Source organism: Augochlora pura, chromosome 7 (genome assembly GCF_028453695.1).
Source record: "Augochlora pura isolate Apur16 chromosome 7, APUR_v2.2.1, whole genome shotgun sequence".
NCBI classification, from domain to species: Eukaryota; Metazoa; Arthropoda; class Insecta; order Hymenoptera; family Halictidae; genus Augochlora; species Augochlora pura.
In genome coordinates, this window is record NC_135778.1 from 18,173,634 (window position 1) to 18,200,600 (window position 26,967).

General features: G+C 37.8%; 1 protein-coding gene and 1 long non-coding RNA gene across 2 annotated transcripts in view; one reads left to right on the forward strand and one right to left on the reverse strand.

Moving 5' to 3' along the window:
- Positions 1-26,967, reverse strand: part of LOC144472887 (uncharacterized) — a 432,141-nt gene that overhangs the window by 183,039 nt on the left and 222,135 nt on the right. The window contains exon 4 of the long non-coding RNA XR_013494472.1: positions 24,636-24,694. This is a non-coding gene — a long non-coding RNA (uncharacterized LOC144472887). The remainder of the gene's footprint in view (positions 1-24,635; positions 24,695-26,967) is intronic.
- LOC144472765 (uncharacterized) lies at positions 14,529-16,469 on the forward strand. The gene is made up of 2 exons (XM_078186098.1): positions 14,529-16,115; positions 16,258-16,469. Exons 1-2 carry the CDS (start codon positions 14,892-14,894, stop codon positions 16,264-16,266), a joined length of 1,233 nt encoding a protein of 410 aa, XP_078042224.1. The 5' UTR covers positions 14,529-14,891; the 3' UTR covers positions 16,267-16,469.

Below are 26,967 nucleotides of genomic sequence, written 5' to 3' on the forward strand. Positions count from 1 at the left end.
TCGAACAATAGTCGTATATAATTCATAAGAACAGTTTACTTGTTCCTCCGTTGATTATGTTTACTTTGTTATATCAATTTGTGGATGCGCCGCACACAAAGTCTTGAATAATAAGTAGTCTTTGAGGGAAAACAATCGAATCGGTAGTATAAAGAAGGTTATGAATAAAACAGTGTCATTGATTGTATATTAATGTGATTACACTGATTCTTTTGTCCACCGCGAAACGAGACGATTCATTGGTCACGGTTCACAAACAACGGATAAACCTTGCGTCGTCGGCGCCGTTCCGGCTACGAAATTATTAATTATACGGGTTTCGACGCCGCGATAAATATTAATTAAAACGCGGTGGCCCCAATGATATATAACCTGATTTAATTTCATCGCCCGAGGCATAAGCAAACGTTTAATCAAAATTTGAAACTTCTTTTAGATTCCCAATGTATGGCCATGCTCCAACGCATTGTCAATCAATGCGTGTGCCACACAAATATTTATCTTAATAAGAAAATTCGTCCGAGTAAAACAAGATTAATGCTTCAGCTTCACCAGGAATCAATTTGTTCTTTACGTACAGTAGTTCGCTGTAGTATTTTGTTCAATCAGAGTAAAATCGGAAAGTTCACATGAATTATTTCTTCGGTGTTTTTAGGTTCTGCGAACTTAAATGAAATTGGTGATATGTAACAAACTGGGGTAAACATTAATTTTCTAATCTAATTATACTGTCATATGGGTGACACGAATCATATCGGTCATATGCGAATGTCAAATTTCTGCATACGTCAATGAAACATTGTCGAGATAAATATTGCGAAAATATTGTGATTGTCCGCCAAGAAGATGGGACCCGTTCATATAAAAATCTAATATAAAAATCGTCAAATTATTGTCGTAGTATAAAATTGATGTCGAACAGGGTAAATAGAACGGCGTTCGCATCGTGATTCGCCGTGGTCACCGGCGTTTGTGGAAAAGAAACAATTTATCGTCGGTCCATCGTGGACGTTCTGCGGTCTTGTATATCGATTGCAAGATTCGAAAGACAGAGAATACGGGGGTTGGCCGTGTTGGGGTCAACGGAGAGCCAGTCGGGCATTGACAGACGAAAAGTTCCGAAAATTTAAGGAACGCCGAAGGAGGCAAGGACGGCGCAGCTCCTCGGTTTTCGGATCACGTGCCGAATCGCGGTGATCATTTCACGGAGACGTGCTTCCGGCGTCTGGAATCCCGTGGCAGTGGCACGAACAATTCCGCACACGGACCCGTCCTTGTCTCCTCTCTTCTCTCTTTCTCTCCCTCTCTCTCTCTCTCTCTCTCCCTCTCCTTCTGTCTCTATCCGTCTTTCCTCTCCAGTCTCCTTTCTTCTCTCCCGGCGTGTCGAACTCTCGCAACAAGCTCCGCAGGCCGCCCTTTCCCAACTGCCGCTGCTACTATATACTAGTGCCACTGCGACTGCTACTCTGCTGTCTCAGCTCGCCCCCGATTCTACGAATGGCTCCGGCTCGTTTACGTTTAAAAACTTAATTAAATTGACAATGAAGCGGCGGCTGGCCCGTGCCCGTGGGATGTACAACGCGCGCGCACGTGAACCGTATTCCGAGGGGAAACGAGATCGTAAATTCCTCGCGTATATTCGCCTCACCGTCGACAATTTCTACGAATGACCAAGATCCGAATTTATTATATTTAAAGAGGACAAGGCGCGGCGCGCGCGCGCGCGCCTGCAACATTCCTGCCGGGGATTTTCCTGCCGGCATGATTAGGGATTCAGCGCGGCACTATGGAACTTCCTTTACGAGCGAGGAAAGTCCAATCGTTTCGGTTTTATAGATTTCGGTAAAGATGCGATTGATATCGTATCGATATCATATTCATAATGTCGTGCCTATTACTTCAATTCGAATTAGATTAAATCATATCGTTTATATTATCATTGTTAACACGTTCAATACTCTTCGCTCTAGTCATTTCTTATTTCACTAAAACTCGCTATATTATCTGCAATTATTAATAATCGTATATAATAATAAAACAATTTCCACCACAAGAATGGATCATAATAAATTTGTTTTATTATTATATACGATTATTAATAATTGCAGATAATATAGCGAGTTTAGCGATTAAAGAATTAATTTCCACCACAAGAATGGATCATAATAAATATAATTCTTTAATCCTAGATTTGTTATAAACTATTTTTTAGGCCAGTAAATAAATATGCATTACGCTATATTTTGGCAAGTAATAACTTTTGCAGATGTACGTTTACGCGTGCAACTATTTCACGATGGCAAGTTGCAATTCTCCCAAATATTTTTGAGTTCGTTTTAAAAACTAAAGGCCTGCGATATAATCTGACTACACCGCGCGATAAGGCAGTCATTTGTCATACAGAAGCTATCAAAGATAACTGCAATGCAGATTTGGTTTTTTACTGAGAAAATAAAATATTATAGTCCCTCCGTGGCACGATGTAATACGTAACAATTCTTTCACTATTATGCGTTCAAAAGTGATACGACTAAAACACTTATTTATTTTTTATTATATATATTATATATGTATTTTTATACATATTTATATCTATATATTTATTACGTATGTAATACGTAATTTCGTTACAGTAATAAGTTGAAACACTTCTTTTGCTATTCCACATTTAAAATATCTTTTCTTTTTAACGTATATAATAAATTTTATAATAACTGACGATTTACTAACCTGTAATTTCGATAAGTAATTGATGAACAACAATTGAAATTGTTCAAGTCATATTTATAAAGCCTCTTTTTATGTTCACTAAGTGCTGAGATTAAAAATACAGTCGTTTCTATGATCGAAAAAAGTTTCTCATGTTTCGTACTATTTTTAATTTGGAACGCGTTGATATAAAATATCTAAAATCATCTCAGTGTAAATAACATAATTATTAACTGAAAATCCAAATAGTTAATTAGTGAATTATTATCGTACTTAATAATAGTTACTTAATACTTAATAAGGTTAATAATTTAAGAATTAACAACTATACAACTTATTAATTTTTAAACGACGTTACAGTCGACTTACAAAACTATATTCCGGTAGAAATTATGCATCTATTACGCTGCTTACAATTCGTGTACATCATAAGTACTTTGCTGCTCAACTTCTTTACCTGATTTCCATAGCAAGAAAGAATGAAATACAATGACCTCATCATCAATTCTTTTGTCCAGAATTGTTTGAAATATTCAGCGCATGCAGCTGCGTAGCAGTTGTCACCCTGATAAATTCTTTCTTTTCTTTTGCGACAAGTATTCTGCAATTTTGAGCATTTACATAAAAGAGAACCATGTTTATTAACATTTAAATAATTACGAATCATTTCAATTTTATGTTAATCGTATAATATTAATTTAGATAATAATAACTACATAATAATTTTCCACTTATGAAACAATTTCTGTTTTCCTTCTAGATCTCCTCATTTTCTAAGAAACTCGAGCACTGTGCGACGCGGTCGGGTTCAGCTATATTCCAGCAAAGTAGAGACGCAGTCGATTTCGTTATCGTCCCGATCCATCAGCAATCCCCGTCCCACGCTGCCTCCTCTCCGGCCTTATCAGCCGCACTCTTCCCGCGTCTTGAATGTCATCGAATTAAGATCTGGCTGGTGCGCCGTAAATTGGCTGGCTCCGTAGCCGCGAGAATTGATCGCCGAATTATTTTGACATTTCATTTTCCGCGATAATGTCGACCGCGCTATGACTCGACTCCGTCTCTCCGCTGCACCGAGGACGACGAGGCGACGCGAGGCGACGCGAGACGGCGACGGTGGTGTGCGCGGCGGTCTGCTGCGCGAAATTATTCCCACCGAATTTGTCGGTGACAATTCGTTCGCCGCGCAATTTCGTTTCGCCGTGTTATCGATGTAACCGGCGCGCCTTTCCGGGATACGGCTGACTCGGAATTTACCTTGGCAACGCTCGACGACGATCCCCCCCTTCCAACCCTCGTTTGCGAATCTTCCTTTTATGATTACGATCGCTCGCGTGGACTCACGCCGTTGTTAATTACATACATTGTCCGACAAGTTTTTACTATTTTCCGTTCTTTAGAGTACTGAGAAGATTTTCTTCCTTTTTATTCGTTTAGAAGATCTCAGAGCAAATTTATGCGTGTCTTATATTTAATCCTTGGATAATCCTCCAAGGTTGTCGCCGATCTCGCACAATTTTTCATTTGCCTAGAAACGTGTAAATAAATACTGAAACATTGATGACATGTGCTATACAAAGTGACGTTGCGATGCATAGAAATTAACCTTTTGCGTACGAATGGGGACTCTCAGGCGCCTCTGAAAATTATCATACCACGTTTTAAAATAATTTTAAAATAATCTTTATCTTTAAAATAATTATTATCTGTTACATAAGTCATAAAATTCAATTTTATAATGTATAAAATTCTCCAGGTTATATAAAATGGAAACACTGTGGGTCTGAAAAATATTTTGGATTTCCTGTTAAAATAGCTCCGATTGCAAAGGGTTAACGCACGAGTTTTGTGAACCTATCAGAGATTGTAAGTTGAAATGTTGCTCGCCAAATTAATTTTGATCAATCGGTTCATTGTAGGATCTTTCGACTCTCGTATGACAGACAAGAACTATAGTGATTGCATATTTCTTGACGATGGATTAAAGTAGATGTTCCAAGTTTCATGCTCCCAAACCAATTTTTGCCTTGCTTAAAATAGTCATTGAATACTATAATTATCATTTAATGCTCTAAAAATATATGTATTTCCATTTTTCAAACATTCTAATTATATTTTTAATTAAATAAGAAAGCGTTTTTTCTTTAGTTTTATTTACATCGTTCATAGAATACGTTCAGAATTTCTTTTTTCGATCACTAAATATTAGTATAGTCTTTTCAGAAATTATTGCTATTCCTCTGAAAAGATCATTTTCAACGTTTAGCAGCCGCAGAAAGAAATGAACATATACTGTATACAAAGTAAATAAAAGGTCAGAAGGGACCATCTTCACTTGTTGCGGGACAAATTTTCTTTTCACAACTTGGAAGATCACTTCAAACTTACTTCTAAATAGTGTTTCGAATTTGTTTTTAAATAGTTTCTTTAATCCAAGTATGTGTTACAATAGAAATCGCAGAAAGTTTGAGTAGATTCAATATTGTTGTAAGAGCTTAGCGAGTTTATTCTTGCAAAACAAAAGTTTTTTGCAGATTCTCATGCACTCGATAAGAATTCGAAAAAGATATTTCTGCATTATTAATCGTTTAGGACAAATAAAAAAACTTTTTCTTTTGTAAAATAACAAATCAGAGGATTTTATTGATCTTTGACATTTCGAGTGAAATGATTTATCAAAATTAACCCATTTGCATCATCAACGTATGTACATTGTCTTTAATAGTTGTTGGGGCGTCACGGCGTCGATCAGTAATAGCGACGAACTATGACGCTATAGAAGTGGACTGTATTAAAATGTGGACTTGGAATTTCACTCACTTTATTATTTAGCTTACTATAATACACTTTTGCTCTCAGGTTTAGAATTCTACACTAATTCGTGATCTATGTTCTACTCGTTTCTGTGGTCTGAATGTTTCTATAGTCGAAATGTTTCTCTAGTCGAAATGTGTCTCTGTCGAAATGTTTCTCTAATTTTTACGTCGTACGAGCTTTTACGAAAGCTCGGTCCAGGAAGAAGTTGGTGGAAGTGGTAACAAATCTAAAAAGTGGGGGTCGGAAGAAACTCTATGGTAGGGGTTGGTTTTCGCAACGATTGACAGGGATTTCCTCCAGGTTTGAATGAAGCGTAAAAATACATAGCTGCTCGCGGAACGGTCGCGAGCCTGCCTTGGGCCTTCAGGCCTCTGTCCGCGGAGCCCCTTTGGAAACCCCCGAGTTTTATGATGCCAGCGTTCGCTATTGAGACCGAAAACAGGAGATTGTAAACCGATTACCATGCGTCGCGCGAAATACTAAAATTACTTGATGGTTCGGTTCCTCAAAAATAGCATTTTACCATTACTAGCATCATAAACTATAATTTGTCTTCATTGTTTGAAAATCGTCCTTGGGGCCCTGTGCCCAGGACTCAACAATAGTTTTAATAATGGGACCAGACAATTTCTGTTTCTTTTATTGTCTTTATGTACTTTTGCTTCTTTTATCGTCTTTACGTACTTTTGTTTCTAGACTTTGACAAGAGAAGTATTTGTCTATATTTCGATGCAGAAGAAACGAATAATGTTCATATTTAGTAGATCTTGCATGAAATCTGTATCACGAGTCCGACTCGCTATTATAGTGCAAGTGTTTAACCTTTTTAGTGGCGACCAAAGGGCCACGTGTAGCTAAGGAAAATGTACAAAACTCGTTTGGTGTAGTTTAATTAAGTTTGGGAAGGAAATTGGAAAAATGTTGTAAAACTTGATAATTACCAAATTCAAAAAGCAATGAGAAATAAGAAATGAAATTGTTATTTAGTAAAAATATGAAGGAAACAATAGTAGCCAACAACGATATATCGTTGTTCGGCACTGAGAGGGTTAAGCAAGTTTTCAATTCGGATGGAGTTTTGTCGAATTTTTGGAAAGAATTGAGCGCCGAGCGCCGGGCGCCGACGCGGCGCGCCACGAAAATTGACTAGCTCTTTGCCAGGGCATATTTTAGAATATTCGTTTCCACGGCGCTGCACCGCCGCGCCGCGTTTGTGAAACACCGAAGGAGTTCTTTAATCAACAGCGGCTCGTACTTTATCAGCACCTGCATTCAAGCAAGCCCCCGCACCGTCTCGCTTTAAATGTTATCCTTCACCGTGGCGCCGCCGCCGCATCGGCCCAGGATTATGCATCTCGGGTGTAGCCGAGTTCGAGAAATGGAATGAATAGAGAATAAGGAGGGCGGCGAGTGCGAAACGCGGATGCTGCCAGTCGGGGGAAAAAAATAACGCATCCTCGTCGAGGTGTGGTACAGTTCGACGGAGGAAATTTGATTTTTGCCGAAGCTCGCTTCGCCGACTGTTTCTTATTTGCTCGCGCTTGGCGGAGCAAACCTCGGACTGTGATTGGCTGGCGATACGGTCGAGTTACCGTGATATTGTACAGTGCATACCAGCGAAGTTATTCGAATGCTTTCAAATTAGTTGTTCGAGGCTTTAAGAGGATAGCCGCGTGTAAACCGTTCAAATATGCCTGATTTTAAATAATATTTTTTTAGACGTGAAATATTGGTGAAACTTTTCGACACTTTTCGTATATGTTCTTTAACATTTCAAGAATATATAAATTTCCTTTTTTACATTTTATCGACTACCATCTTCTTTTTAGTCTAAAGATAAATATAAAATAGAGTTTGTTTCGTAATAATACTACTGCAAATCTTTGGACAGAATATAAATTATTTGCATAGTAAATAATTATAAATTATTAGCGCAGTGAATAATTATAAATTATTAGCGTAGTATTTATGTAAAAGTTTCTCAATATGCAAATTGATTTCAAACACATGATGACAAGCGAAACGTGACTGTTAATGTAATTAGAAGTTACTTTCTGAAATCATTAATTACATTCTGCTCTAATTACCTCAATCGCAATTATAAGCCAATAATAATTCACTATTAGAGAAAATAACATGCAATTGAATTAGCAATTACGTTACGATTGTCATCGGTAATATGTTATCGGATTAGATTTCGTTGAACTGTAACTTATGTCTAGAATAACACTGTCTGACAAATTTAACTCTCTCCAACAAATAGCCATTTTGTTAAAAAAAACATTGAGCATGGTTAAAAGCTTGCTTGTTTCTGCTTTAGTATAAACGTAGCATAAGAGCAATCATATTACCCATCGTGGGATGGGGAAACTCTAAATTAGCGTTATGTACATCTACAGAGTCGTAAACGTGATTGACTCGTACTACTTGATGTGACAATTATATTATACTTCACGCTTAAATTAAGGAATTTATTCAATTCTTTTCTCGCTATTTCGATCATGCTAATAGGTTTAGTGTTCCTCGAAATAATAATCAGTAAAATTTTAATAATATTGTTTACCCATTTCAATTTGTTTAACGAACCAAATTTTCTCGCGTTTGTACAATACAAAACTAACCTCTATTTTGTACAAAACTGTAGCCATAGTTACAGAATCATATATATATAATAATATTTATAAATTTTCTTTAAATTCTACGTAAAAGATACATTGCATTTTATATTATAATTACTATAAAATTGACGCGCAGCACACTGTATTCGTATCATTTTGAAATGTACCGCGGTACATATTTTTCTTTCGTTGATATCGCGCCACTGTTCGATATCAACGAGTGGAAAACTCAACCATCCGCGAATTCCATGCTGTTTAAGTTCGCTATCTCGGCAGGAAAATTTAATAACAGTTCTTTTTGTATTTCACTCGCGTAATGTCGAATTAACAGTCGCGGACGCGAGAATCGCGGTGCGTAATAAACATTAATATTTACCAACGGGACAATCGCAGCGCACACGATAAACATTGACATTCGCAGGCGGTACAATCGCAGCGCGTAATAAACACTTGACATTTGCCAGTGTGGCGATCGTAATACGTAACGCATGAGAGAATACTTATGAAACGACGATCACCGAAAACCCGCGTATCAATCATTTTTCATGGCAAATACAAATTTGTATACCTACCGAACAACGCGTCTGTCGTTTTCACGTGGAAACATTGTTACGTAATGTGACATTGTTAAAATAGTTGATTGAAAAATCGAGTACGTGTTGTCAATCAGCTGTTAATTTTAAGTGTTTGTATCAGAATTAATTTAAAAAATTCATTAATGCCACTAATTTAAGAAATAAAATTCTATTAATTTAGTAAGTGAATTATCGCCATGTCATTTATCTAAATTTTACACTAAAAGAAATCTTGTGTTTATTCACAAACAATTTGACATACCTGCTCCTAATAACGATCGGTATAATTACAGTGTTTTATTAAATGCAATGTATCTTTCACATAGAATTTAAAGTTTATAAATATTATTATAAATGTCATTATTATATTAAATATTATTATATTATCATTATTATCAAATTATTATGATTCTGTAACTATAGCTGCAGTTTTGTACAAAATACACGCGAGAAAATTTAGTTCGTCAAACTAGTTGTAATGAACAATCAACATTATTTAAATTTTATTGATCATTATTTCTGTTGAGTGGGCATCGTGGGCTTAATTCAAAATACACACCGCGTAAAAATAATGGGTATACGTATATTGTAAAAGAAAGGAGGAACTCAGCATAATAACAATAGATAAACTAACTTAACATAATAACTGTGCGGCAACCGCGGCAAGAGATTAACGGGAACTGGGGAGAGCACATGGCTCCTCTAACCGATCTCAAGAAACTACAACAGCGCCCTCAAGACGTTGTGGCACGGGAATCTTCTTCAATTTCGTTAGAGCCTTAATGAACTATCACATTTTTCATAAATATCTCAAAATATATTATCCATAAATAATTATTAGATACAGTTGGAAGCAGTGTAACAATTCTCAAGTTCTCCTACCGTCCGCAAAAAACTTCGCATTTTACCTTTTCGTTTTTACCACAATTGTATAAAATCTGCAGATTAATAATTACATAAAATTTTCTACAAAAGTGATCATGTATTCTTTTACTGGCAGTGCTAATGGTGATTAATCCCTTGCGCTATAATAACGAGTCAGACTTGTGACAAAAATATCATGCAAGATCTATTAAATATTAATATTATTAATTTCGCTTAAATCGAAATCAAATTTAATTCTTCTGCTCTCAAAGTTTAGGAATGTAAGTAAATAAAAATAACAAAGGAAACAAAAATTGTTTGGTCCTATTAGGGAAGATATTAAGAACAATTAACTTGGGTGATTTCAAGTTTCTATCTAACGTAAGAGTGTGTGCTGACTTCGGTTGGAAGAAGTATGAACTTGAAGAGTGCAGATGACGAAAAGGGATGTGCGGAGGACGTGGCGGTGGAGGAGGAGAAGGTTCGCGAGATCGATAAAGAAGTAAAAATGGTTAAAGAGAAACAGTGAGAAATAGGGTAGCAAGGAGAAAGATATATATGTATAGAGAGAGAGAGAGAGAGGGAGAGAGAGAGAGAGAAAGAGAAAGAGAGAGAGAGAGAGCAGAGAATAGTAATTCAGAGCGTAGTGATGTTAAGTGTCCAACGTGCTGATGTATAGCCATGAAATCTTTACGATTTCCTTCTTTTAGACTCCCGGGGATCTTTAATGGCGGTATGAAACAGCGGCGTTTCTTGTTTTATTAAACGACGGCAACCGCCTGAAGCGTGTTGCAGTAAATTAAACATATAAATGAACGTTGCTGGAATCAAAATAACGGCAGGATCTTTTCAAGGAAACAATCTTTTGTTTCAGATACAAGATTTTCAATTCTAGTATTCCGATTGTGAAACATTTTTCACAATCCCTAATTTTTAATAGCGAACTTGACTTTAAATAACAACAAAACGGTCTTAATCTCACTGACTTTATTAATATCAATAAAATGTAACTTGTAAGGAAGATATCTTTAAGATATATAATACAAATAATTATGTATAATGTAATTATATAATTTATATAAAATATTTAATATTATACAACAATTTATTTCACAGTGTCTAGTCTTCATGAAAATTATTTACTATGATTTCATCTTACGCTATTCCAGCAATTATACGATTATTATTAATAGACCACCAATTTTATGCGTATATGAGAAACATGGGTAAACTAAATTTAAAATCATGACAAGATTCAATACATTTCACCATGTCGACATGTTACTTTAACCCTTTTAGTACCGGCCAAAAGAATCCGTATAATATATACAATAACAAATTCAAAAAGGGAGAAAAAATAAGAAATGATATTGTTGTTTAATAAAAATATTAAGAAGACTATCTTGTCAACAATAGCCAACAACAATATATCGTTGTTCAGTACTAAGAGGGTTAATCTCGTTAAGAGTATTAGAGAAAAAATTAAATCCGTCTTTTGTTTCTAACATTTAATAAAAGATAATATATATAATTTTTATTTTGTAATAAATCACTGCAGTCTACTTATTAGCAATGTATTTACGACGTAAATTCACTCCATTATCATAAATGCAAAAATTAATATCCATTCAAATGTTCTTTCTTATTAGTTGCCCGATAGAAACCGATGAAATGTTTATTTAGCCACTGGCTCTGACAGCCAAGGATAATTTACTCTGTTCGCGTTTAGTTCTCTTATTCATTTGGCCACAGTCGCGATTAAATGAAATTATAATTATACGCATTCCGAGATAAATAAATTAAATCGTAATTGTATTCACCGTGGAATAAAACGTATCAAACCATTATCGTTTTCCCTTTATTTGCGGCCGTATGGGTATTTATGGCTGAGAAATCATTCGGTTGAAAGCTTCGCGAATTTGTTACGTTAAAAATACAGCGAAGCTTGCGCTAAATTTTATTAAAGTACTCGAAAACATTGCATAATATAGAAATGCATCAGGTAAAACTGCGTAAATGCCGATTGATTTTTGTTAAGTTGAATATAAAACGCGACTATTTTTTATCTTCGAAAGTTAATAATTTATGACTTGCACAAAACATTGGTAAACTCTTACATAGGATATATATGCAATAATTTATTTTGTTGATAAAAAGCTGATAAAAAGCTGATTAAAAATGCTCTTGAATTAAGCCAAATGTATTTTCTATTTTACACCTAACCTAATATTCAACAGCATGCAGCTTAATTATATAAAAGTATAATTATTACCGCTAATGGAATGTATAACATTAATTGCTTATTTTAATTACTTATCAAATGGTAATATTTTTGAAACGTATAAAAATTTTCAGAGATTTTCTGAACGATTCGAAGAAACAATCTCTATTGGTAGAATTGAGGCAATTAGAACGAATTTCAAATGAGAGTTCCTTAACCCCTCGCACTCCGATTTCTTTTACAGCTACGTTGATTAACTCTTCTCGGTCCTGAACCTTCTAACTACTGAAGCGCGGTCGTCTGTGTCTGAGTAATTTCTGACTCGCGCTGATATATGTATGTACTTGCACTCCGTGACTGTAGACGGAGGTTTAATCATTTCTTTAATAGAACGTGACAATGTTTGCTTCTTGTATGTTTCCATTTATCCCCGTTCTTGGATTTCGATAACAGAAGAATCAACGCGTTGATTCAGAAGTAATGAATAACATTCACATTTGTCAGCTAATAACATAAAATCGTCATGAGCCTGACTCGACGTAGTGTAAGTTAATTAATTTGAAGAAAGCAGAGTATTAGTTGCTGCACAAGCTGGCAGCGTTATTTACAATGAACCTAGAGTGGATAAAAAAAAAGTATTAACACTATGACGTCCGGTGGCTCCACGTTGATGCCATGCGAACACTATTGCGTAAGTGTCGATAGCTCCACGTTGGTGCCATGCGAAAACTATCGGGTAAGCGCCGATGGCTCCCCGTTGGCGCCATGAAAAATATGGATGCTTCTGATGTGCATTTAATTTTTAAGGCAATTGATCAATTAGATTTTTAGATACTACGGTCACCGTTTGGACAAACATACTCTCGAGGAAAACACATTTTAAATTTCGTATACAAATACTATATTATATCTATCTGAATTTTAAGAATTCAGAGTTATTTATAGGATTTTGTAAATGCATTTTTAGCCTATACTTTTCAAGAAAATGTAAAATAAATTGATTTTCTCATAGATTTATATAAGAATACCCCTTTAAGATATTCCAAGAGACCTTTATCTCAGTAGTTGAGCTTTAACTGATTCCTTATCACGCCTTTCAACTTTTAATAACTGCACAAATAATTATAACCTTGCAATGAAGCGGTTGTCAACTTTTTCGGTGAATTAGGTTTGCAGGTAGATCGATTTACGGTATTACACGAATAAAAGTGAAATTTTTAGGGGTTATTTTTCGTTAATTATATTTGCAAAATAAGTATAAGCTCGTGACAAGAAGTTTGATGGAAGTAATCTGTAACTTAGGGCAAGTTGGAGGCAGGCTTGGTGCTGAAACCATCTTGAAATTAACCTACTTAAAACTACTAACGGTGGATCGTAATTCTTGCTTTCCCAAAGTAATGTCGCTTTTAGTGAATATAAATTTCTTCGTTAATACCTGTCATTTTTCTACACGTGTTCATTAGCGTGCATTTTAACTAATTTCGCGAATGCAAGTAACGAGCAGCATCAACTCTTTTTGCAACGTTATTCAAATTAATAATTGTAACAGTTCCAAGCTTTGCAGACATATTTATACGTATAAAATATACCTATAAATTCTAATGACGGTTTTCGCAAAGCACGCGAAACATACGTAGTCAGACGCAGTATTAATTTTAATTATAAAAATGTTTTCTGTGATCGTATCTACAAAAATGCTGAAACTGCAGAATGTATGCGTTATTAACTATAGTATTTATTTGCACTTTGAAACAGTAAAATTTATATTCCTCTATGATTGTGCTATAATTAAAATGCAAAACGAAACTAGATAAATATTAACCGAGAATCCCTTCTGCAACTGTTTTGTACAATCTTCAAGAGTACAATCTTCAAGAGAATAATAATTCTCTTCTGAACGACGTCTTGAACGTTATAAGTTCTAGAGTATACCTGTGCTCCTCGTCCCCCTGAAACGCGGGTTAATATTTTTCCTGAAGGATTCCGAAAGTGAGTGGAAATTTCTCCAAAGAGTCGAAAAATTATGCTCCCATTTTCTTTGAAAGTGAAACAAGGGATATTCTTTCAATATGTTACATAACGATAGTAAATTTTCTGCTTTGAAGGTTTTCTCATGCTCTTAACTGAAGTGGAACACCTTGCGTCACGAACAGTATTTCTTTGCCAATATCTTGTAAGCGTAATAAGGCTCGCTCTGCTCTTACCGGCGGAGTCATATTTACGTGCATTATCGATTCCGCGTGGATGTAGCTGCTCATCTTTTCAGAAGTTACTCCGCTAAGAGAATTTTTCTGCACCATTAAATTTTCATGAAAATTCGCGAAACTTATTGCCGGATTTAGATAACGCGTTTACCGTTCCTATAAAACACGCGTAATGTAACTTTATAAATTAAAGTTTTAGGAAAGCGACATCTTTCTATTTCTGCATGTTTATATATTTTATATTTAAATATATATATTATAAATATATATTAAATTTTGGATAACAAATGAAGTGTTTTCACTTTTTTTAAATATTTATAATCTCTAATATTTGCTTTTGGACTTTCTGCAAATAGTTTTTAATTTGTAAAAAAATTTGCAATTTCGTTTAACTTTTACTATTGTAAGTGTATAGTATGGATGAGAGTGTGTGGTATGTAAGAAGGAGTGTGCGGTTGTATGAATGTATAGTAATAAGATACATGAATGCATGGTTGTGTGCGTGAAACAAATGAATGATTGGGATTATCGATCGGGCGAGGGACAACGGAACGAGGTGGCCACACTTCTTCGGTGACGCCACGTGGGAACAGACGTTTTGTGTATATATTTGTTAAATAAAAGTTAATATTATTCCGTTAACCAAGTTCCTTACAAATCAGAAGTGGGATAAAGAATTCACAAAAGCTATAAATCGTGATTGTGTTGCGAACATTTACTGTCTAACGATTTTTTTTTTCTGTGTGACTTCCCCGTGGCTTTCTGAGTGACTTTCTGTGTGATTTTCTGTGTGATCTTCTGTGTGATTTTCTGAGTGATCGGTTTGTAATTTTCTGGGTGACTTTTAGAACATTTTGAACTTTTGAAAAATAAAAAGAACATTATGATGGCACAGCCTGATCGGTGTAATTTCTTGGTGAATGAGCTAAAAGATATCTTGCGGCTACATGGACTTTCCACAGTGGGAAATAAATCGGAATTAATCCAACGGCTCGATGAGAAATTCCCAAATCGAGCTTGGGTGGAAGAGCCGACGAAGCGATCGGTCGGAAGTGAGAATATGGCCGCCGCAGAGACAACACAAAGCGTGGCTGGCGGGACGCCTCAAACAAATGAGCTGCGACGGGATGCACAGATCGGGCAGAACACATGTGAGGAATCTCCACCAGATTCTTTGTTGCGCATGGAGGTAGACCTACTGCGCAGAGAGCGGGACCTGATGCGTAGGGAGTTGCAACTGGCACAGCGTGAAAATGAAATGCTAAGAAGCTCGCCAGCTTCAAGTCGAAGTTCGGAAAATAGATCCAGCCTGAGCGTCAAGGTCATTGGTGATCTCCTGAGCGACTTTGATGGAAGAAATCAAATATTTCGCAATTGGGAGAGACAGTTGAAGTTGTTGATTTCGACCTACGGTTTGGACCAAAATTTTTCGAGAATCTTAATTGTGTCTAAATTGAAAGGAGAGGCGCTGCAATGGTTCCACTCACGATCTGAAAATTTGGAGATCAACGTGGACGAGCTTCTCGGGAGCATGGAAACAATGTTCAGCCGTCGAGAAAGCAGTTTGGAGGCCCGAAGAAAGCTGGAAGCCAGGAGATGGGCCGTCGGCGAGCATTTTGGCCAGTATTGCCATGATAAAATTACCTTGGCCAATAACGTGTCGATTTCGGAAGAGGAAACGATAGAATACGTAATAGATGGCATTCCGAACATCAATTTAAGAAATCAAGCATGCCTTGCCAATTTTAAGTCGACGGCGGAACTCCTCGCAGCGTTCAGCAGAGTTTCGTTAGGCAGCGAGGAAAGAAATCAGCGTGGATTTGATACGTTCGCCGTCCGATCCAAAACAAGAATGCCGGTGGAGGGAAAGCCTTCCCCACCAACTGTAAACGTTAGGTGTTACAATTGCAACAGGATGGGTCATCGGTCAAGCGAGTGTCGTCTACCGAGGAGAGAAAAAGGTTCCTGTTTTGGCTGCGGAGAGACGGGACACCTGCTGCCTGCCTGCCCCAAGAAGCGAGAGCCCCGAGTCAATTTTGTTGAAAATTCCACCCCGCGGGAGGATGAGTTTCACCGTAATTTAAATTTCGTTATGGACAACATAGAAGTAAGATTGAATACTTTGTTAGACACCGGTAGCCCAATAAGCTTCATAAAAAAATCTTGTGTCCCGGGCATTATAAGCGAAACTAGCTACAATGTAAGTAATCGATTCGTTGGCATTAATGCGTCACCATTGAATGTCTTAGGAGCTGTAGTCGCCAGCGTTGCGATTGATGGCTGTCGGCAAAAAATAAGGCTGTTGGTTGTGCCGCCAACTACAATGTCAGCCTCCGTTATATTGGGTAGAGATGCTCTAAGTTTGTTCAGGATGAAATTGACGCAGCCGCAAAGGAGTGACCCAGAGCCAATCTCAGATATAATGAATATTACAGTTCCAATAGAAAAAAATAATGTAGAGTCGCTGACTGTGGATTCTGACTTACCCCATACTGAAAAAATGAAATTAGAAAAAATGTTTACAGAAAAATATGTGTTACCATCTCGCCCATTAGTTCCCCAAATTAACGCCGAGTTAAAGTTAATTGTAAAGGATAATAAACCTTTTCACAGCTCTCCACGGCGAATTTCGTATGCTGAAAAGGAACAGTTAACAACAATTTTAGATGATCTGCTCGCCAAGGGTATGATTAGACCCAGCAACTCCGAGTACGCATCCCCGATAGTTTTAGTTAAGAAGAAAAATGGAGAGCTTCGTATGTGCGTTGATTTTCGGGTTTTAAATAAGGCTCTTGCACGCGACAATTACCCCCTTCCATTAATTGAGGACCATTTAGATATATTACGCGGGAAAAAATATTTCAGTTTATTGGATTTAAAAGACGGGTTCCATCACATAAAAATAGCAGAAGAGTCGATAAAATATACCTCTTTCGTAACGCCGTTAGGGCAGTTTGAATACCTACGGATGCCGTTCGGCTTAAAAACAGCACCCTCGCGATTTCAAAGATATGTAAACGAAATTTTTTCAGATTTGATTAGATCAGGTGATGTCGTCGTGTATATGGATGATATCTTAATAGCGACGCAAACCAGAGAACACCACTGGGAAATTTTAAACAACGTTTTTTCTCTGCTAGTAAATAACAAAATGGAATTGAGATTAGATAAATGTAAATTTTTTTTTACGGAAATAGAGTATTTAGGATACTTCATAACGAAAGAAGGTGTGAGCCCACCAAAAAATGGAATAGAGGCTGTAGAAAACTTTCCGGTACCACAAAACACACGCGATGTCCAGAGTTTTATTGGAATGTGTTCATATTTTAGAAAATTTATCGAAGGATTCGCATTTATTGCCAAACCCCTCTATAATCTGTTGAAGAAAGACTCAAAATTTATATTTGGGGAAAGTGAGTTAGAAGCATTCAACACTCTAAAAGCAAAATTAACTGACGCCCCGGTACTAGCAATTTATAATCCAAAGGATGAAACCGAACTTCATTGTGACGCAAGTTCAGTAGGGTTCGGCGCGATTTTATTACAACGAAAAGCTGATCAGAAACTACATCCAGTATTTTATTTTTCGAAACGCACTACAGCGACTGAGAGCAAGTACCATAGTTTTGAGCTCGAAGTATTAGCTATAGTATATGCACTAAGACGATTTAGAATTTATTTACAAGGCGTTAAGTTTAAAATTTTAACAGACTGCAACTCGCTCCGGTTAACATTAAGCAAGAAAGAAATAAATCCGCGAATAGCAAGATGGGCGTTAGAATTACAAAGTTTCGACTACGATATAGAGCATAGACCAGGTACGCAAATGGCACATGCGGATGCATTAAGTAGATCCACAAACATCCTTGCAATAGAGGAAAATCCGTTTGAAACCAACTTAGCGCTAATGCAAAACCAGGATACCGAAATTTCAAAAATCAAACAGAAACTAGAATTGGAAGAAGACGGATTTTTTGAAATGCGGAACGGCCTCGTGTACAGGAAGCGTAAAGACGACCTTTTGTTTTATGTTCCTTCGAGTATGGAAAAAAATGTCATGTACAAGTACCACGATGAAATGGGTCATTTAGGAGTTGACAAAACTGTTTCCACAATATTACAGAATTATTGGTTCCCCAAAATGAAAGATAAAGTCAATAGCCACATAAAAAATTGTCTAAAATGTATTTCATATTCACCACCGTACGGGAAAGTCGAGGGATGTTTACACAACATTCCGAAAGGAAACATCCCTTTTGCAACGGTCCATATAGATCACTTCGGACCTGTAGATAAGGGAGTTAGTGTTAAGAAATATATATTTTTAGTTGTAGATGCGGTTACAAAATTCGTTAAATTATACGCTACTAAGACAACTGCAACGAAGGAAGTAATCAATTGTTTGAAATCGTATTTTTCCTACTACAATAGACCGGGCTTAATTATTTCGGATAGAGGTAGCGCGTTTACGTCTAAGGACTTCGAAGAATTTTTAGAAAGAAATAATATAAGACACGCGAAAATAGCCACAGCATCTCCGCAAGCGAATGGACAAGTGGAAAGGGTGAACCGAGTATTAGGTCCTGCGCTGGCGAAGATGACTGAAAATCTCCCCGGGAAGCGTTGGTACGACGTCCTGGAAGATGTCGAGTATGCATTAAATAATACGATAAATAAGACGACAGGCGAAACCCCATGCAAATTACTATTTGGAATCAATCAAACAGGAAGAAATCCAGATTTATTGAAAAGTTATGTCTCCGTAAATACGAGTCGCGATCTTGAACATCTTCGACACAAAGCCGAAGAAAATAATAAGAAAATACAAGATTATAATAAGCTATATTATGACAAAAAACATAAACCTCCTTATGAATATCAAGTGGGAGATTACGTTATGTTAAGGAATTTTGAGAACACCCCAGGCATAGCACAAAAGTTGATTCCCCAGTTTAAAGGCCCTTACGAAATTATAAAAAAATTGCGAAATGACCGTTACGTAGTAGCAGATGTTAAGGGGTTTCAAATTACACAAAGACCCTACCAAGGTACTTGGGCAACTGCAAATATGAGACCTTGGTGTTCTAGCGAAAACTACTAGGAAATAAGTTCAAAGCCGTTAGATAGTAAGTTAGAAAATTTGTAAATAACGTTGAACATGCGATAGCGGAGGAGTCCGCGGTCGGACTCAATGTCAGGATTGGCCGAGATTGTAAGTGTATAGTATGGATGAGAGTGTGTGGTATGTAAGAAGGAGTGTGCGGTTGTATGAATGTATAGTAATAAGATACATGAATGCATGGTTGTGTGCGTGAAACAAATGAATGATTGGGATTATCGATCGGGCGAGGGACAACGGAACGAGGTGGCCACACTTCTTCGGTGACGCCACGTGGGAACAGACGTTTTGTGTATATATTTGTTAAATAAAAGTTAATATTATTCCGTTAACCAAGTTCCTTACACTATTGTTACTTTTTTTTATAAATAACGTTAATACGTACTAAAATATAAATGAGTGGGTTAGAATTTTAGTAGCATAAGTCATGTTACGTCGAAATCTCGCCAACATGGAGAGATTCCGTATTTCAAATTATTATAAGGTGTGAGGATGAGGTAAGGAAAATTAATTAATGAGTAATGCCGAATTTGAGCCGAGAATCTTAGAGTAATTTATTGGCTCATTGGGGAAAAAGCCTTGCGGCATAAAAAACCCCATAAAATGGAAACAGACAATAATGACCGGGTTACAAATCTTTACATTTACTCGACGAAGGTGTGTGTGTTTTACCTTTTCTGGTGTATGTATCGTGTATGTAATGGGTGACAGACACTCCTGGGTCTGTCCGATGGCGGAACTCGGTTCCGATGTTCGACCTGGATTAACTCCGAGGGAACGCTCTTATTGTGTGTAGTGTATTATAGAATTTTCGTTACTACTCGTTCACTCAACCGCGTCCGTCCCGAACCGTCTCGATTACAACTGACCTTCACTTAACCGTGTCCGTCCCGGACCGTCTCGACTGCAACTAGCAACTAAGTACCGACAACTCATAACTCTCACGAAAGGGACCGAGAATTTATACCTGCTTATCTCGCTTTCTCGTCCGAGGCGTCCGGAAAAATCCGGCGCCGAAAAGTCGCCCGAATGTTTAGATTATAGGCCCGCACGTGCCCATCTAGGAACCGACTCGCGCTAGCCGTGAACAAAGGGGTCCTGTGGCGGCCGCATCCGGGGTCTAAGGGTCTTCCTGGAACTTTTTGAAACTCTTAACGCAGTATACAAAAAACTATCTTCGTCGCGGACAGATTTACGTTCGCGGTCGAACAAGTCACATTTTCCTCATCGTGAAAAACAAAAGGTGTTACTGTCGACTAGCATATGTATTATTTACTGATCAAATTTATTGTTAAAACAGTTTAAGGTTAGGCAAATTTTATAGTAGCTTTCTTAATTACTTTCGCTTGTCTTTTCAACATTTTGGCATGTGTAGATTACATTCTCGGTAATTAACTTTTATATTAATCCAATAAGACATATTACATTGCCTTATTCTTTTATTTTGTTTATTTTTTAATATAAAGTTTTGGCTTTACTCACTGTGGTTCTAACCCACCCATAAGTAATCCACTTAACGCCATAGATTCACGATATTGTTGACATAACACCAGGTTATCAGTCCCGAACGAAATATTGAAAATATGCAGATTTCCGTAACTCATTGAACTAATTCTTTCTCCAGCGAGAAGCAACAAAATAATACCGAGTTCGAATTCACAGGCAACGCTCCGACAAATTTATATCCCCGAAAGCAAGGATTATTTTTGCAAATTAAACCGACAAACATCGGGACGGTTGCCGGGCTGTAGAATTTCAACTTCGTTTGAATGAACACTCGAAATGCAAACTCATTTACTGTGAAACGCTGACTGCCGACAGAGAGAGAGAGGGAGAGAGAGACCCGGTCCGACCCTTTTGTGGTTCAAATTACACGCGGCCTTACAATTACAAGGGTTAAGACGTTTCCCGGAGCGGTATTTCTAGCCGGCCGATCGATCGACAGGAAGCAACACTTAAAGGTGATGAACAGCGGCCGCCGCCGGTGTTGACTTAATGTTATCTGCCGGCGCGGACTTCATCCATTCACCTCCCCTCCCCCGAATGTCTGCGTTTCTTTCCAACCCTCCCCCCGCAGTTCTTACTTTCTCCTTCTCCGCGGCGTTTCCCCATTTTCCTCGGTTGCTCTTTCTTCTCGCAGCTTCAGAGCTACCCTTTACTCCTGCGTGCCTCCACCGGAAGTACGTCGGGGCTGACCCACATTCGACAACAATGGCCACACTCAACTGGCTGCGCTCAGGTCGACGCCGTAACTGCAGCAAGAGTTGCCTCGTTTCAGTCTCGATTCTCCGAACGACTTTTCTTTTTCTCGCTCCTTTTGTTTCCCTCATCCTCCCTCCCTCCCTCCCTCTCTCCACCCCTCGTCGTTCGCCGCGCCGCTGCGAACCGTGCTCCTTTTTTTTAAGATAATTTCAAGCGCGCCTCCCGCCTAATTTTCGTTACACGATGGGGAAATAACTTTCACGGCTCGTTCGGAAATTGATCGTCAATCCCGGGATTAACTCGGATAGATAGCGTTTCGAAAACTACCGTTTCAAATTCATTCGACCTTGCTCACCAGTTATGTTCCACTAATAAAAATACTTCGCCAATATTAGCGCTTGTTCGAATAGACGGTTTACATGATGTGCTCTTTACGGTTATCGTTGGCCTATTTTACAACGATTTATTGCTATTTGACAAAGCGCGCGAGCTATTTCTGCTCTACAAAACGGTGCTAATAGTTGTAACAATTAATTACTTATATTAATGTTACGTCTTCACTACGCTCCTGTCATTATATATTCCCTCCTTACCATTATTATAGACTCATAGCGGCATGAATATTATCGTATATTATTATTATCATTATACATTATTATTATTATTATTTTACTATAACGACCAATTATCGCCCAAACGAAATTGCGCGCGGTCAGCGATGTTAGAGGGACACCGATGGTGTTCTAGGACCCTTTTCCCCCACCCACACTACAACCAGACCCACCCCTCTCTAACCCTCGGTGTCTTCCTCGGAGGCCGAAACAACGACTATCGACACTCTTGTACCAGCAACGAACCAAGAAAAATAAAATCAAGTCTCCAAGAACCAAGCGCCAGTTGATTTTCACCATCACACTCACAAAATCGACCGTTACGAACCATATCGTAACAATTAATTAATTTATAACGATTTTAATGAAAATAATGAAAGAAATCTGGATCAGGTCTTCGAATTAACCCAGGTACATCACACGGAATAGTGGAAAATTCGTTCTTATCACCAAATTTTTACTCATAGTATTTAAACGAGAGTGTTTCAAAATACGAAAAATAAAAACAATATTCCACGAGTAAAGAATTTTGATTTCATTATAGATTAATGATAGTAAAATAAATGTAATCTAATTATTTTGCACAACATGACAAAACTTGAAATGCTCCCATCACCATAATACCATATGGCAATTATCACATTCATAAAATGGATCTCTTCTTTTTTTCTGATAAACAAACTACACAACGTTTGTCAACTTTCTTCGATGAAGTTGTTCCAATAAGGGTTGAAAAATCTTGACCAATAAATCTTCTCGATAATGATGGACATGGTGTAAATAATTTTAATAAATATTCTTAAAATTCTTTTAATTAAATATTCTTTTCGCAGTGTCTTCATTTTTGGTATCCACTGCCCAACCTTGGTTCTCCGCTGTCGGAAACACAGCCGTTTATTTTTTCTATTTTTTTATGTTATTTTACCCTGAAACTGTATTTTAGATCATCACTTTTCATTGTCTGGGCGCACGTATGCGCTGTGGTGATAGTGGTCAAGCAGAATCCACGCATATACGTGCTTATAATGGGAATGGGCTAACCAGCACACAACGCGAGGATCACGAGAGCTACACCTCCTGACTCCTATTGCGGCTCTTGCTCCCCGTGGTAGCCTCTTTCAGCTCGGAACACCTCAGGTGCGCGTGCCTGTTGCTTTACACAAGTGTGTACAGCATTTAGGAGATCACCAGGAGCAAAACGCAAGACGGTAGTCAGCAGGCGTAACCTCCGCGATCCCCATATTGTGTGATAGTTAACCCCGAGCCCTGATCTAGACAGATTCGGTTAGATGTTCTTCCGCGCACACACGATTCTTTCGAAGATACGCGGTTCCCGGTGACTCTTTCAAATGACATGGTTAACCTTTTAGGTACGGCAGGATTTTGCGCAAATAAAGTTTTTCGTAACTAAATTACGATTTTCTCTTAATATATATTTTTTCCGGATATCTAAAATATATATAGCACTAATAACATATATTCTTTTCTTAATATATTGTATATACACACTTTAACTTTAATTGTTTGCTTTAATAAATAATAAAACAATTGAGTAAAGCACGAGCCATTCGCGAAAGCCACTATAGTGGCGCGTAGTATCTAAAAGGTTAAATTAAATGATGCAAATGTCACAAAACATTATTTATTACTGTAGGATGTCGCGAGCGCGGTGACTTGGTGGATGGCCGGGTGTCGCGCTCGGCGGAAAAAACAAAGGAAAGCGATCAGCAGTAACGCGGAGAGGATCGCCGAAGCGATCCTCAGTTGTGATCGGTCGTAGCTGCGGTGAATAGTTAGTAATTGTATTTTAAAATTGCTTTTTTCGTTATTAAGACATTGCGATACTGCGGGAGTCAATTACCTAAAACCCGATCCTACATTACTAACACTTAATAACAAAAATAGAATTTACAAATGGCGCTGATTCTGCGAATAGTATTAAGCCTGCTCTAGGCAGCCCTTGGCGGGTCCAAAATGGATGTGGCCATATAATCTACGATAAATCGGCTCAAAAAATCGTAAACCACTTCCGTTTCGTGCGTTGGAAAGCTGAAGCTTCCCTCTTGATGGCCATGGTAGTCTTTGCCGCGAAAATAATTTTTACAACTTCTCACGGAAGCAGGAATTTGAGCCAAAGTTTGCTCGTCTGGATTCGAATAAATAATATATAGATATATATATAATGTTCTTCATTTTATATTTTTTTGTCTTAAATTCTAGTACTTTTAACTTCAAATACATGCAAAATACTCATATTTCTTTAGAAAAAATCTGAAGCATCCGGTAATGGGCGAACTCCCCGCAATATTATACATACGTGTCGTTTTTAGAAATCTCCTAATAATTTCAATCTATCGAAATGCTCTGTATTTGACAGTAACCGCGCGAGAAGATTTAGAAATTAAGGATGCGAAACGTTCAGATTCGTGTATTCGAACGGAACGCGGTTCTAATTCCGAATGATATTTCGTACATTTCATAACGTGAAAATTAAAGAAGTTCGTTCCTCGTGTTAAAAAATTTTCTTCGCACAAAGTTTAACGGCGGACAGCCTCTGGAGTACGTAATACGTACCAGTTCCGGCATGGCTCGAAACCACTTTAATGTGCTCGTTAAAGTCCCAGCCATTTGGAGGCAACACTTTATGAATTAAATCCTCGTTACTTCACGAAATTAAAAAACCGTCGGAACTTACCACATCGAGGGGCTCATAGGACAGATCCTTCTTGAATATAATTGGTCGTCACCGATTCTCTGAAAAATCCGAGAACGAGATTGATTACTATAAATTAGGAACATCCTAATCTCGAAACTATCCACGTGAAAGCATAACTATTTCACGACATCAAATATTTTTGCAGAATTATATGTGACCTGCAAATAATATTTGAAAAGAAGTGAACATTATTTGTTATTAAAATAATCATTAATATAATAGTAATCCATGAAATATTTATTAGTCGCTTTAATTTATTAAGAAATGAAAACTGAAATATATCTATACTTTGTTTGCATAGTAGTCAAAATAATGTTTGTTGTATATGGGTATTACTATAAATATTAGACCCTTATTATTATAAATATTATAAATATTTAAAAATTATAAATATTAGACTCTTTATTACTAAGAAACAATATGAAAAACAGGAGAATACATTACGTATCATCTATAATATAGTAATAAATTACGTATCATAATAAATATAATATAATATAATATAATATAGTAAGTTGCACGTGTAGTGGAGAATTCTTTTCATTGCCAGAATTTTTAATGCAAAACTTCTTCGTGATCGTATCTTCCATGTTTTCATTTATTACTGTTTGTCAATGAGGCGTTGAGCTACAACGAAAACTGCGTTTGCCAGCATTTGATCGGCTTTTATGCTTGCTACATTGTAAACAATTGTGTCATGTTCAGGTGTCCACGTTCGATTCACATTGGAGATTTTTACTGTATTAATGACAAGAGAAGTTGAATGAAATGTGTTCCAGTCATTTTTTAACTTCGATTTATCGTTAAAAAACGAATCCCATAAATTCCAATACCGAATATCCATTACCAGAAACATCAACGGTCAAACGGAATAACTTCTATAATAAAGTTGGAAATAAGTAATGTCTAAAAATCAGTATTAAATATTAGTATTAAATATAAATCAGTAATATAAGAAATCAGTGTAAATGGAACAGAAAATGTTTGAGTTGTGAAGACTGCGTGTTAAAGTCAAAAGATTTATGGGAAAGAATTGAAAGTCCAAAAGTTTCTGAATCGTGAGAGATTAACTAGGAATATTTGCGGACTGAGAATAATCTGAAAGTCGGATGGATTTTGGTCAGTGATCGATGTAGAATTGAGAATTTTAAACATTCGATAATATTCAGCTGGACTCTCGTCGGTTTTCAATTAAAGTTTAGCCAACAACTCCGCATGGAATTTGAAAAGAATTTTAATTTCCTCGATACACATCGATCATTATCAGAGTGTGTATCAGCTTCCACGCAGACGACGTCCAATCAATTGAATTTTCCCGGTAATCAACGAGACCTTGGACGCGAGTAATTGATCAATAGCGAGCGATCGCGGAGGAAGACTAGGATCAGGTTGGCCTGGAAGCAATTCAGAAAAATCGGGCTCGTTTCGGTTATTTTTTTGTCTCGCGCGCACGGTAGCTGGCAATTTTTCACGGGCATAAATGCAATTTGCTTTCCATCACGTTCGCGTTCGAGTTAACAACTTCATACCATCGCGATGTTTATCCTTCGCCTCGCGGCCCCTCCGCTCGCCAACTCCGCCTCCCCCCCCCCCCCCTCCCATCCCCCGCGACCCGCGCAACAATTACGTTTTCCCCATGGCGGAAGATTACATAGAGAGCGCCAGGAGACACGTGGGGGGCGGCAACAGACAAAGAAGCGGGGAAGAGAGCCGGAGGAAAGGAAAGGGCCGATAAAAAATGAGCTACGGTCGAAAGTGGAAATTTACAAGGGTCGAAAGAATTTTCCAGGGGCGGAGGCGAGGGACGATCCGATTACGGGCGGGGAACGGCGCGCCGGGTCCACACGCCAAATGTGGACCCGGTCCCGCGTTTGCATGCGTAATGCTCGTCGGATACGACTTAATTACACGGAGAGCCATAAACCCGCGCTGAATCATTGTCACAACCTTCTCGATTTACGCCGCGCCGCGCCGCGCCGAGCCGCGCGCACCGCTCACCGTGGCCAATGAGTTACCGGCCATTTCTATCGGATGATTTATACAGCAGTGTACTTTGGATTCCGCGCGCGACACACCGGAGAAAGCGCGAAACCGTACATGCTAATACCTTGGCTCACCATGCACCTAAATTACCCGCTGCTTATACACACAGGTAAACATCCATGAGCGTATACACAGCCGGGCGCGCAAGCCGTTCCTCGACTCTTTCCTGATGCATACTCTTAACACGTGAAGCGCTACGCGCCGGTCCCTAGGAATCGACGGTAGACTTTTCGGTCCAGATTGACCAAACAAAAACTGATATCGCATC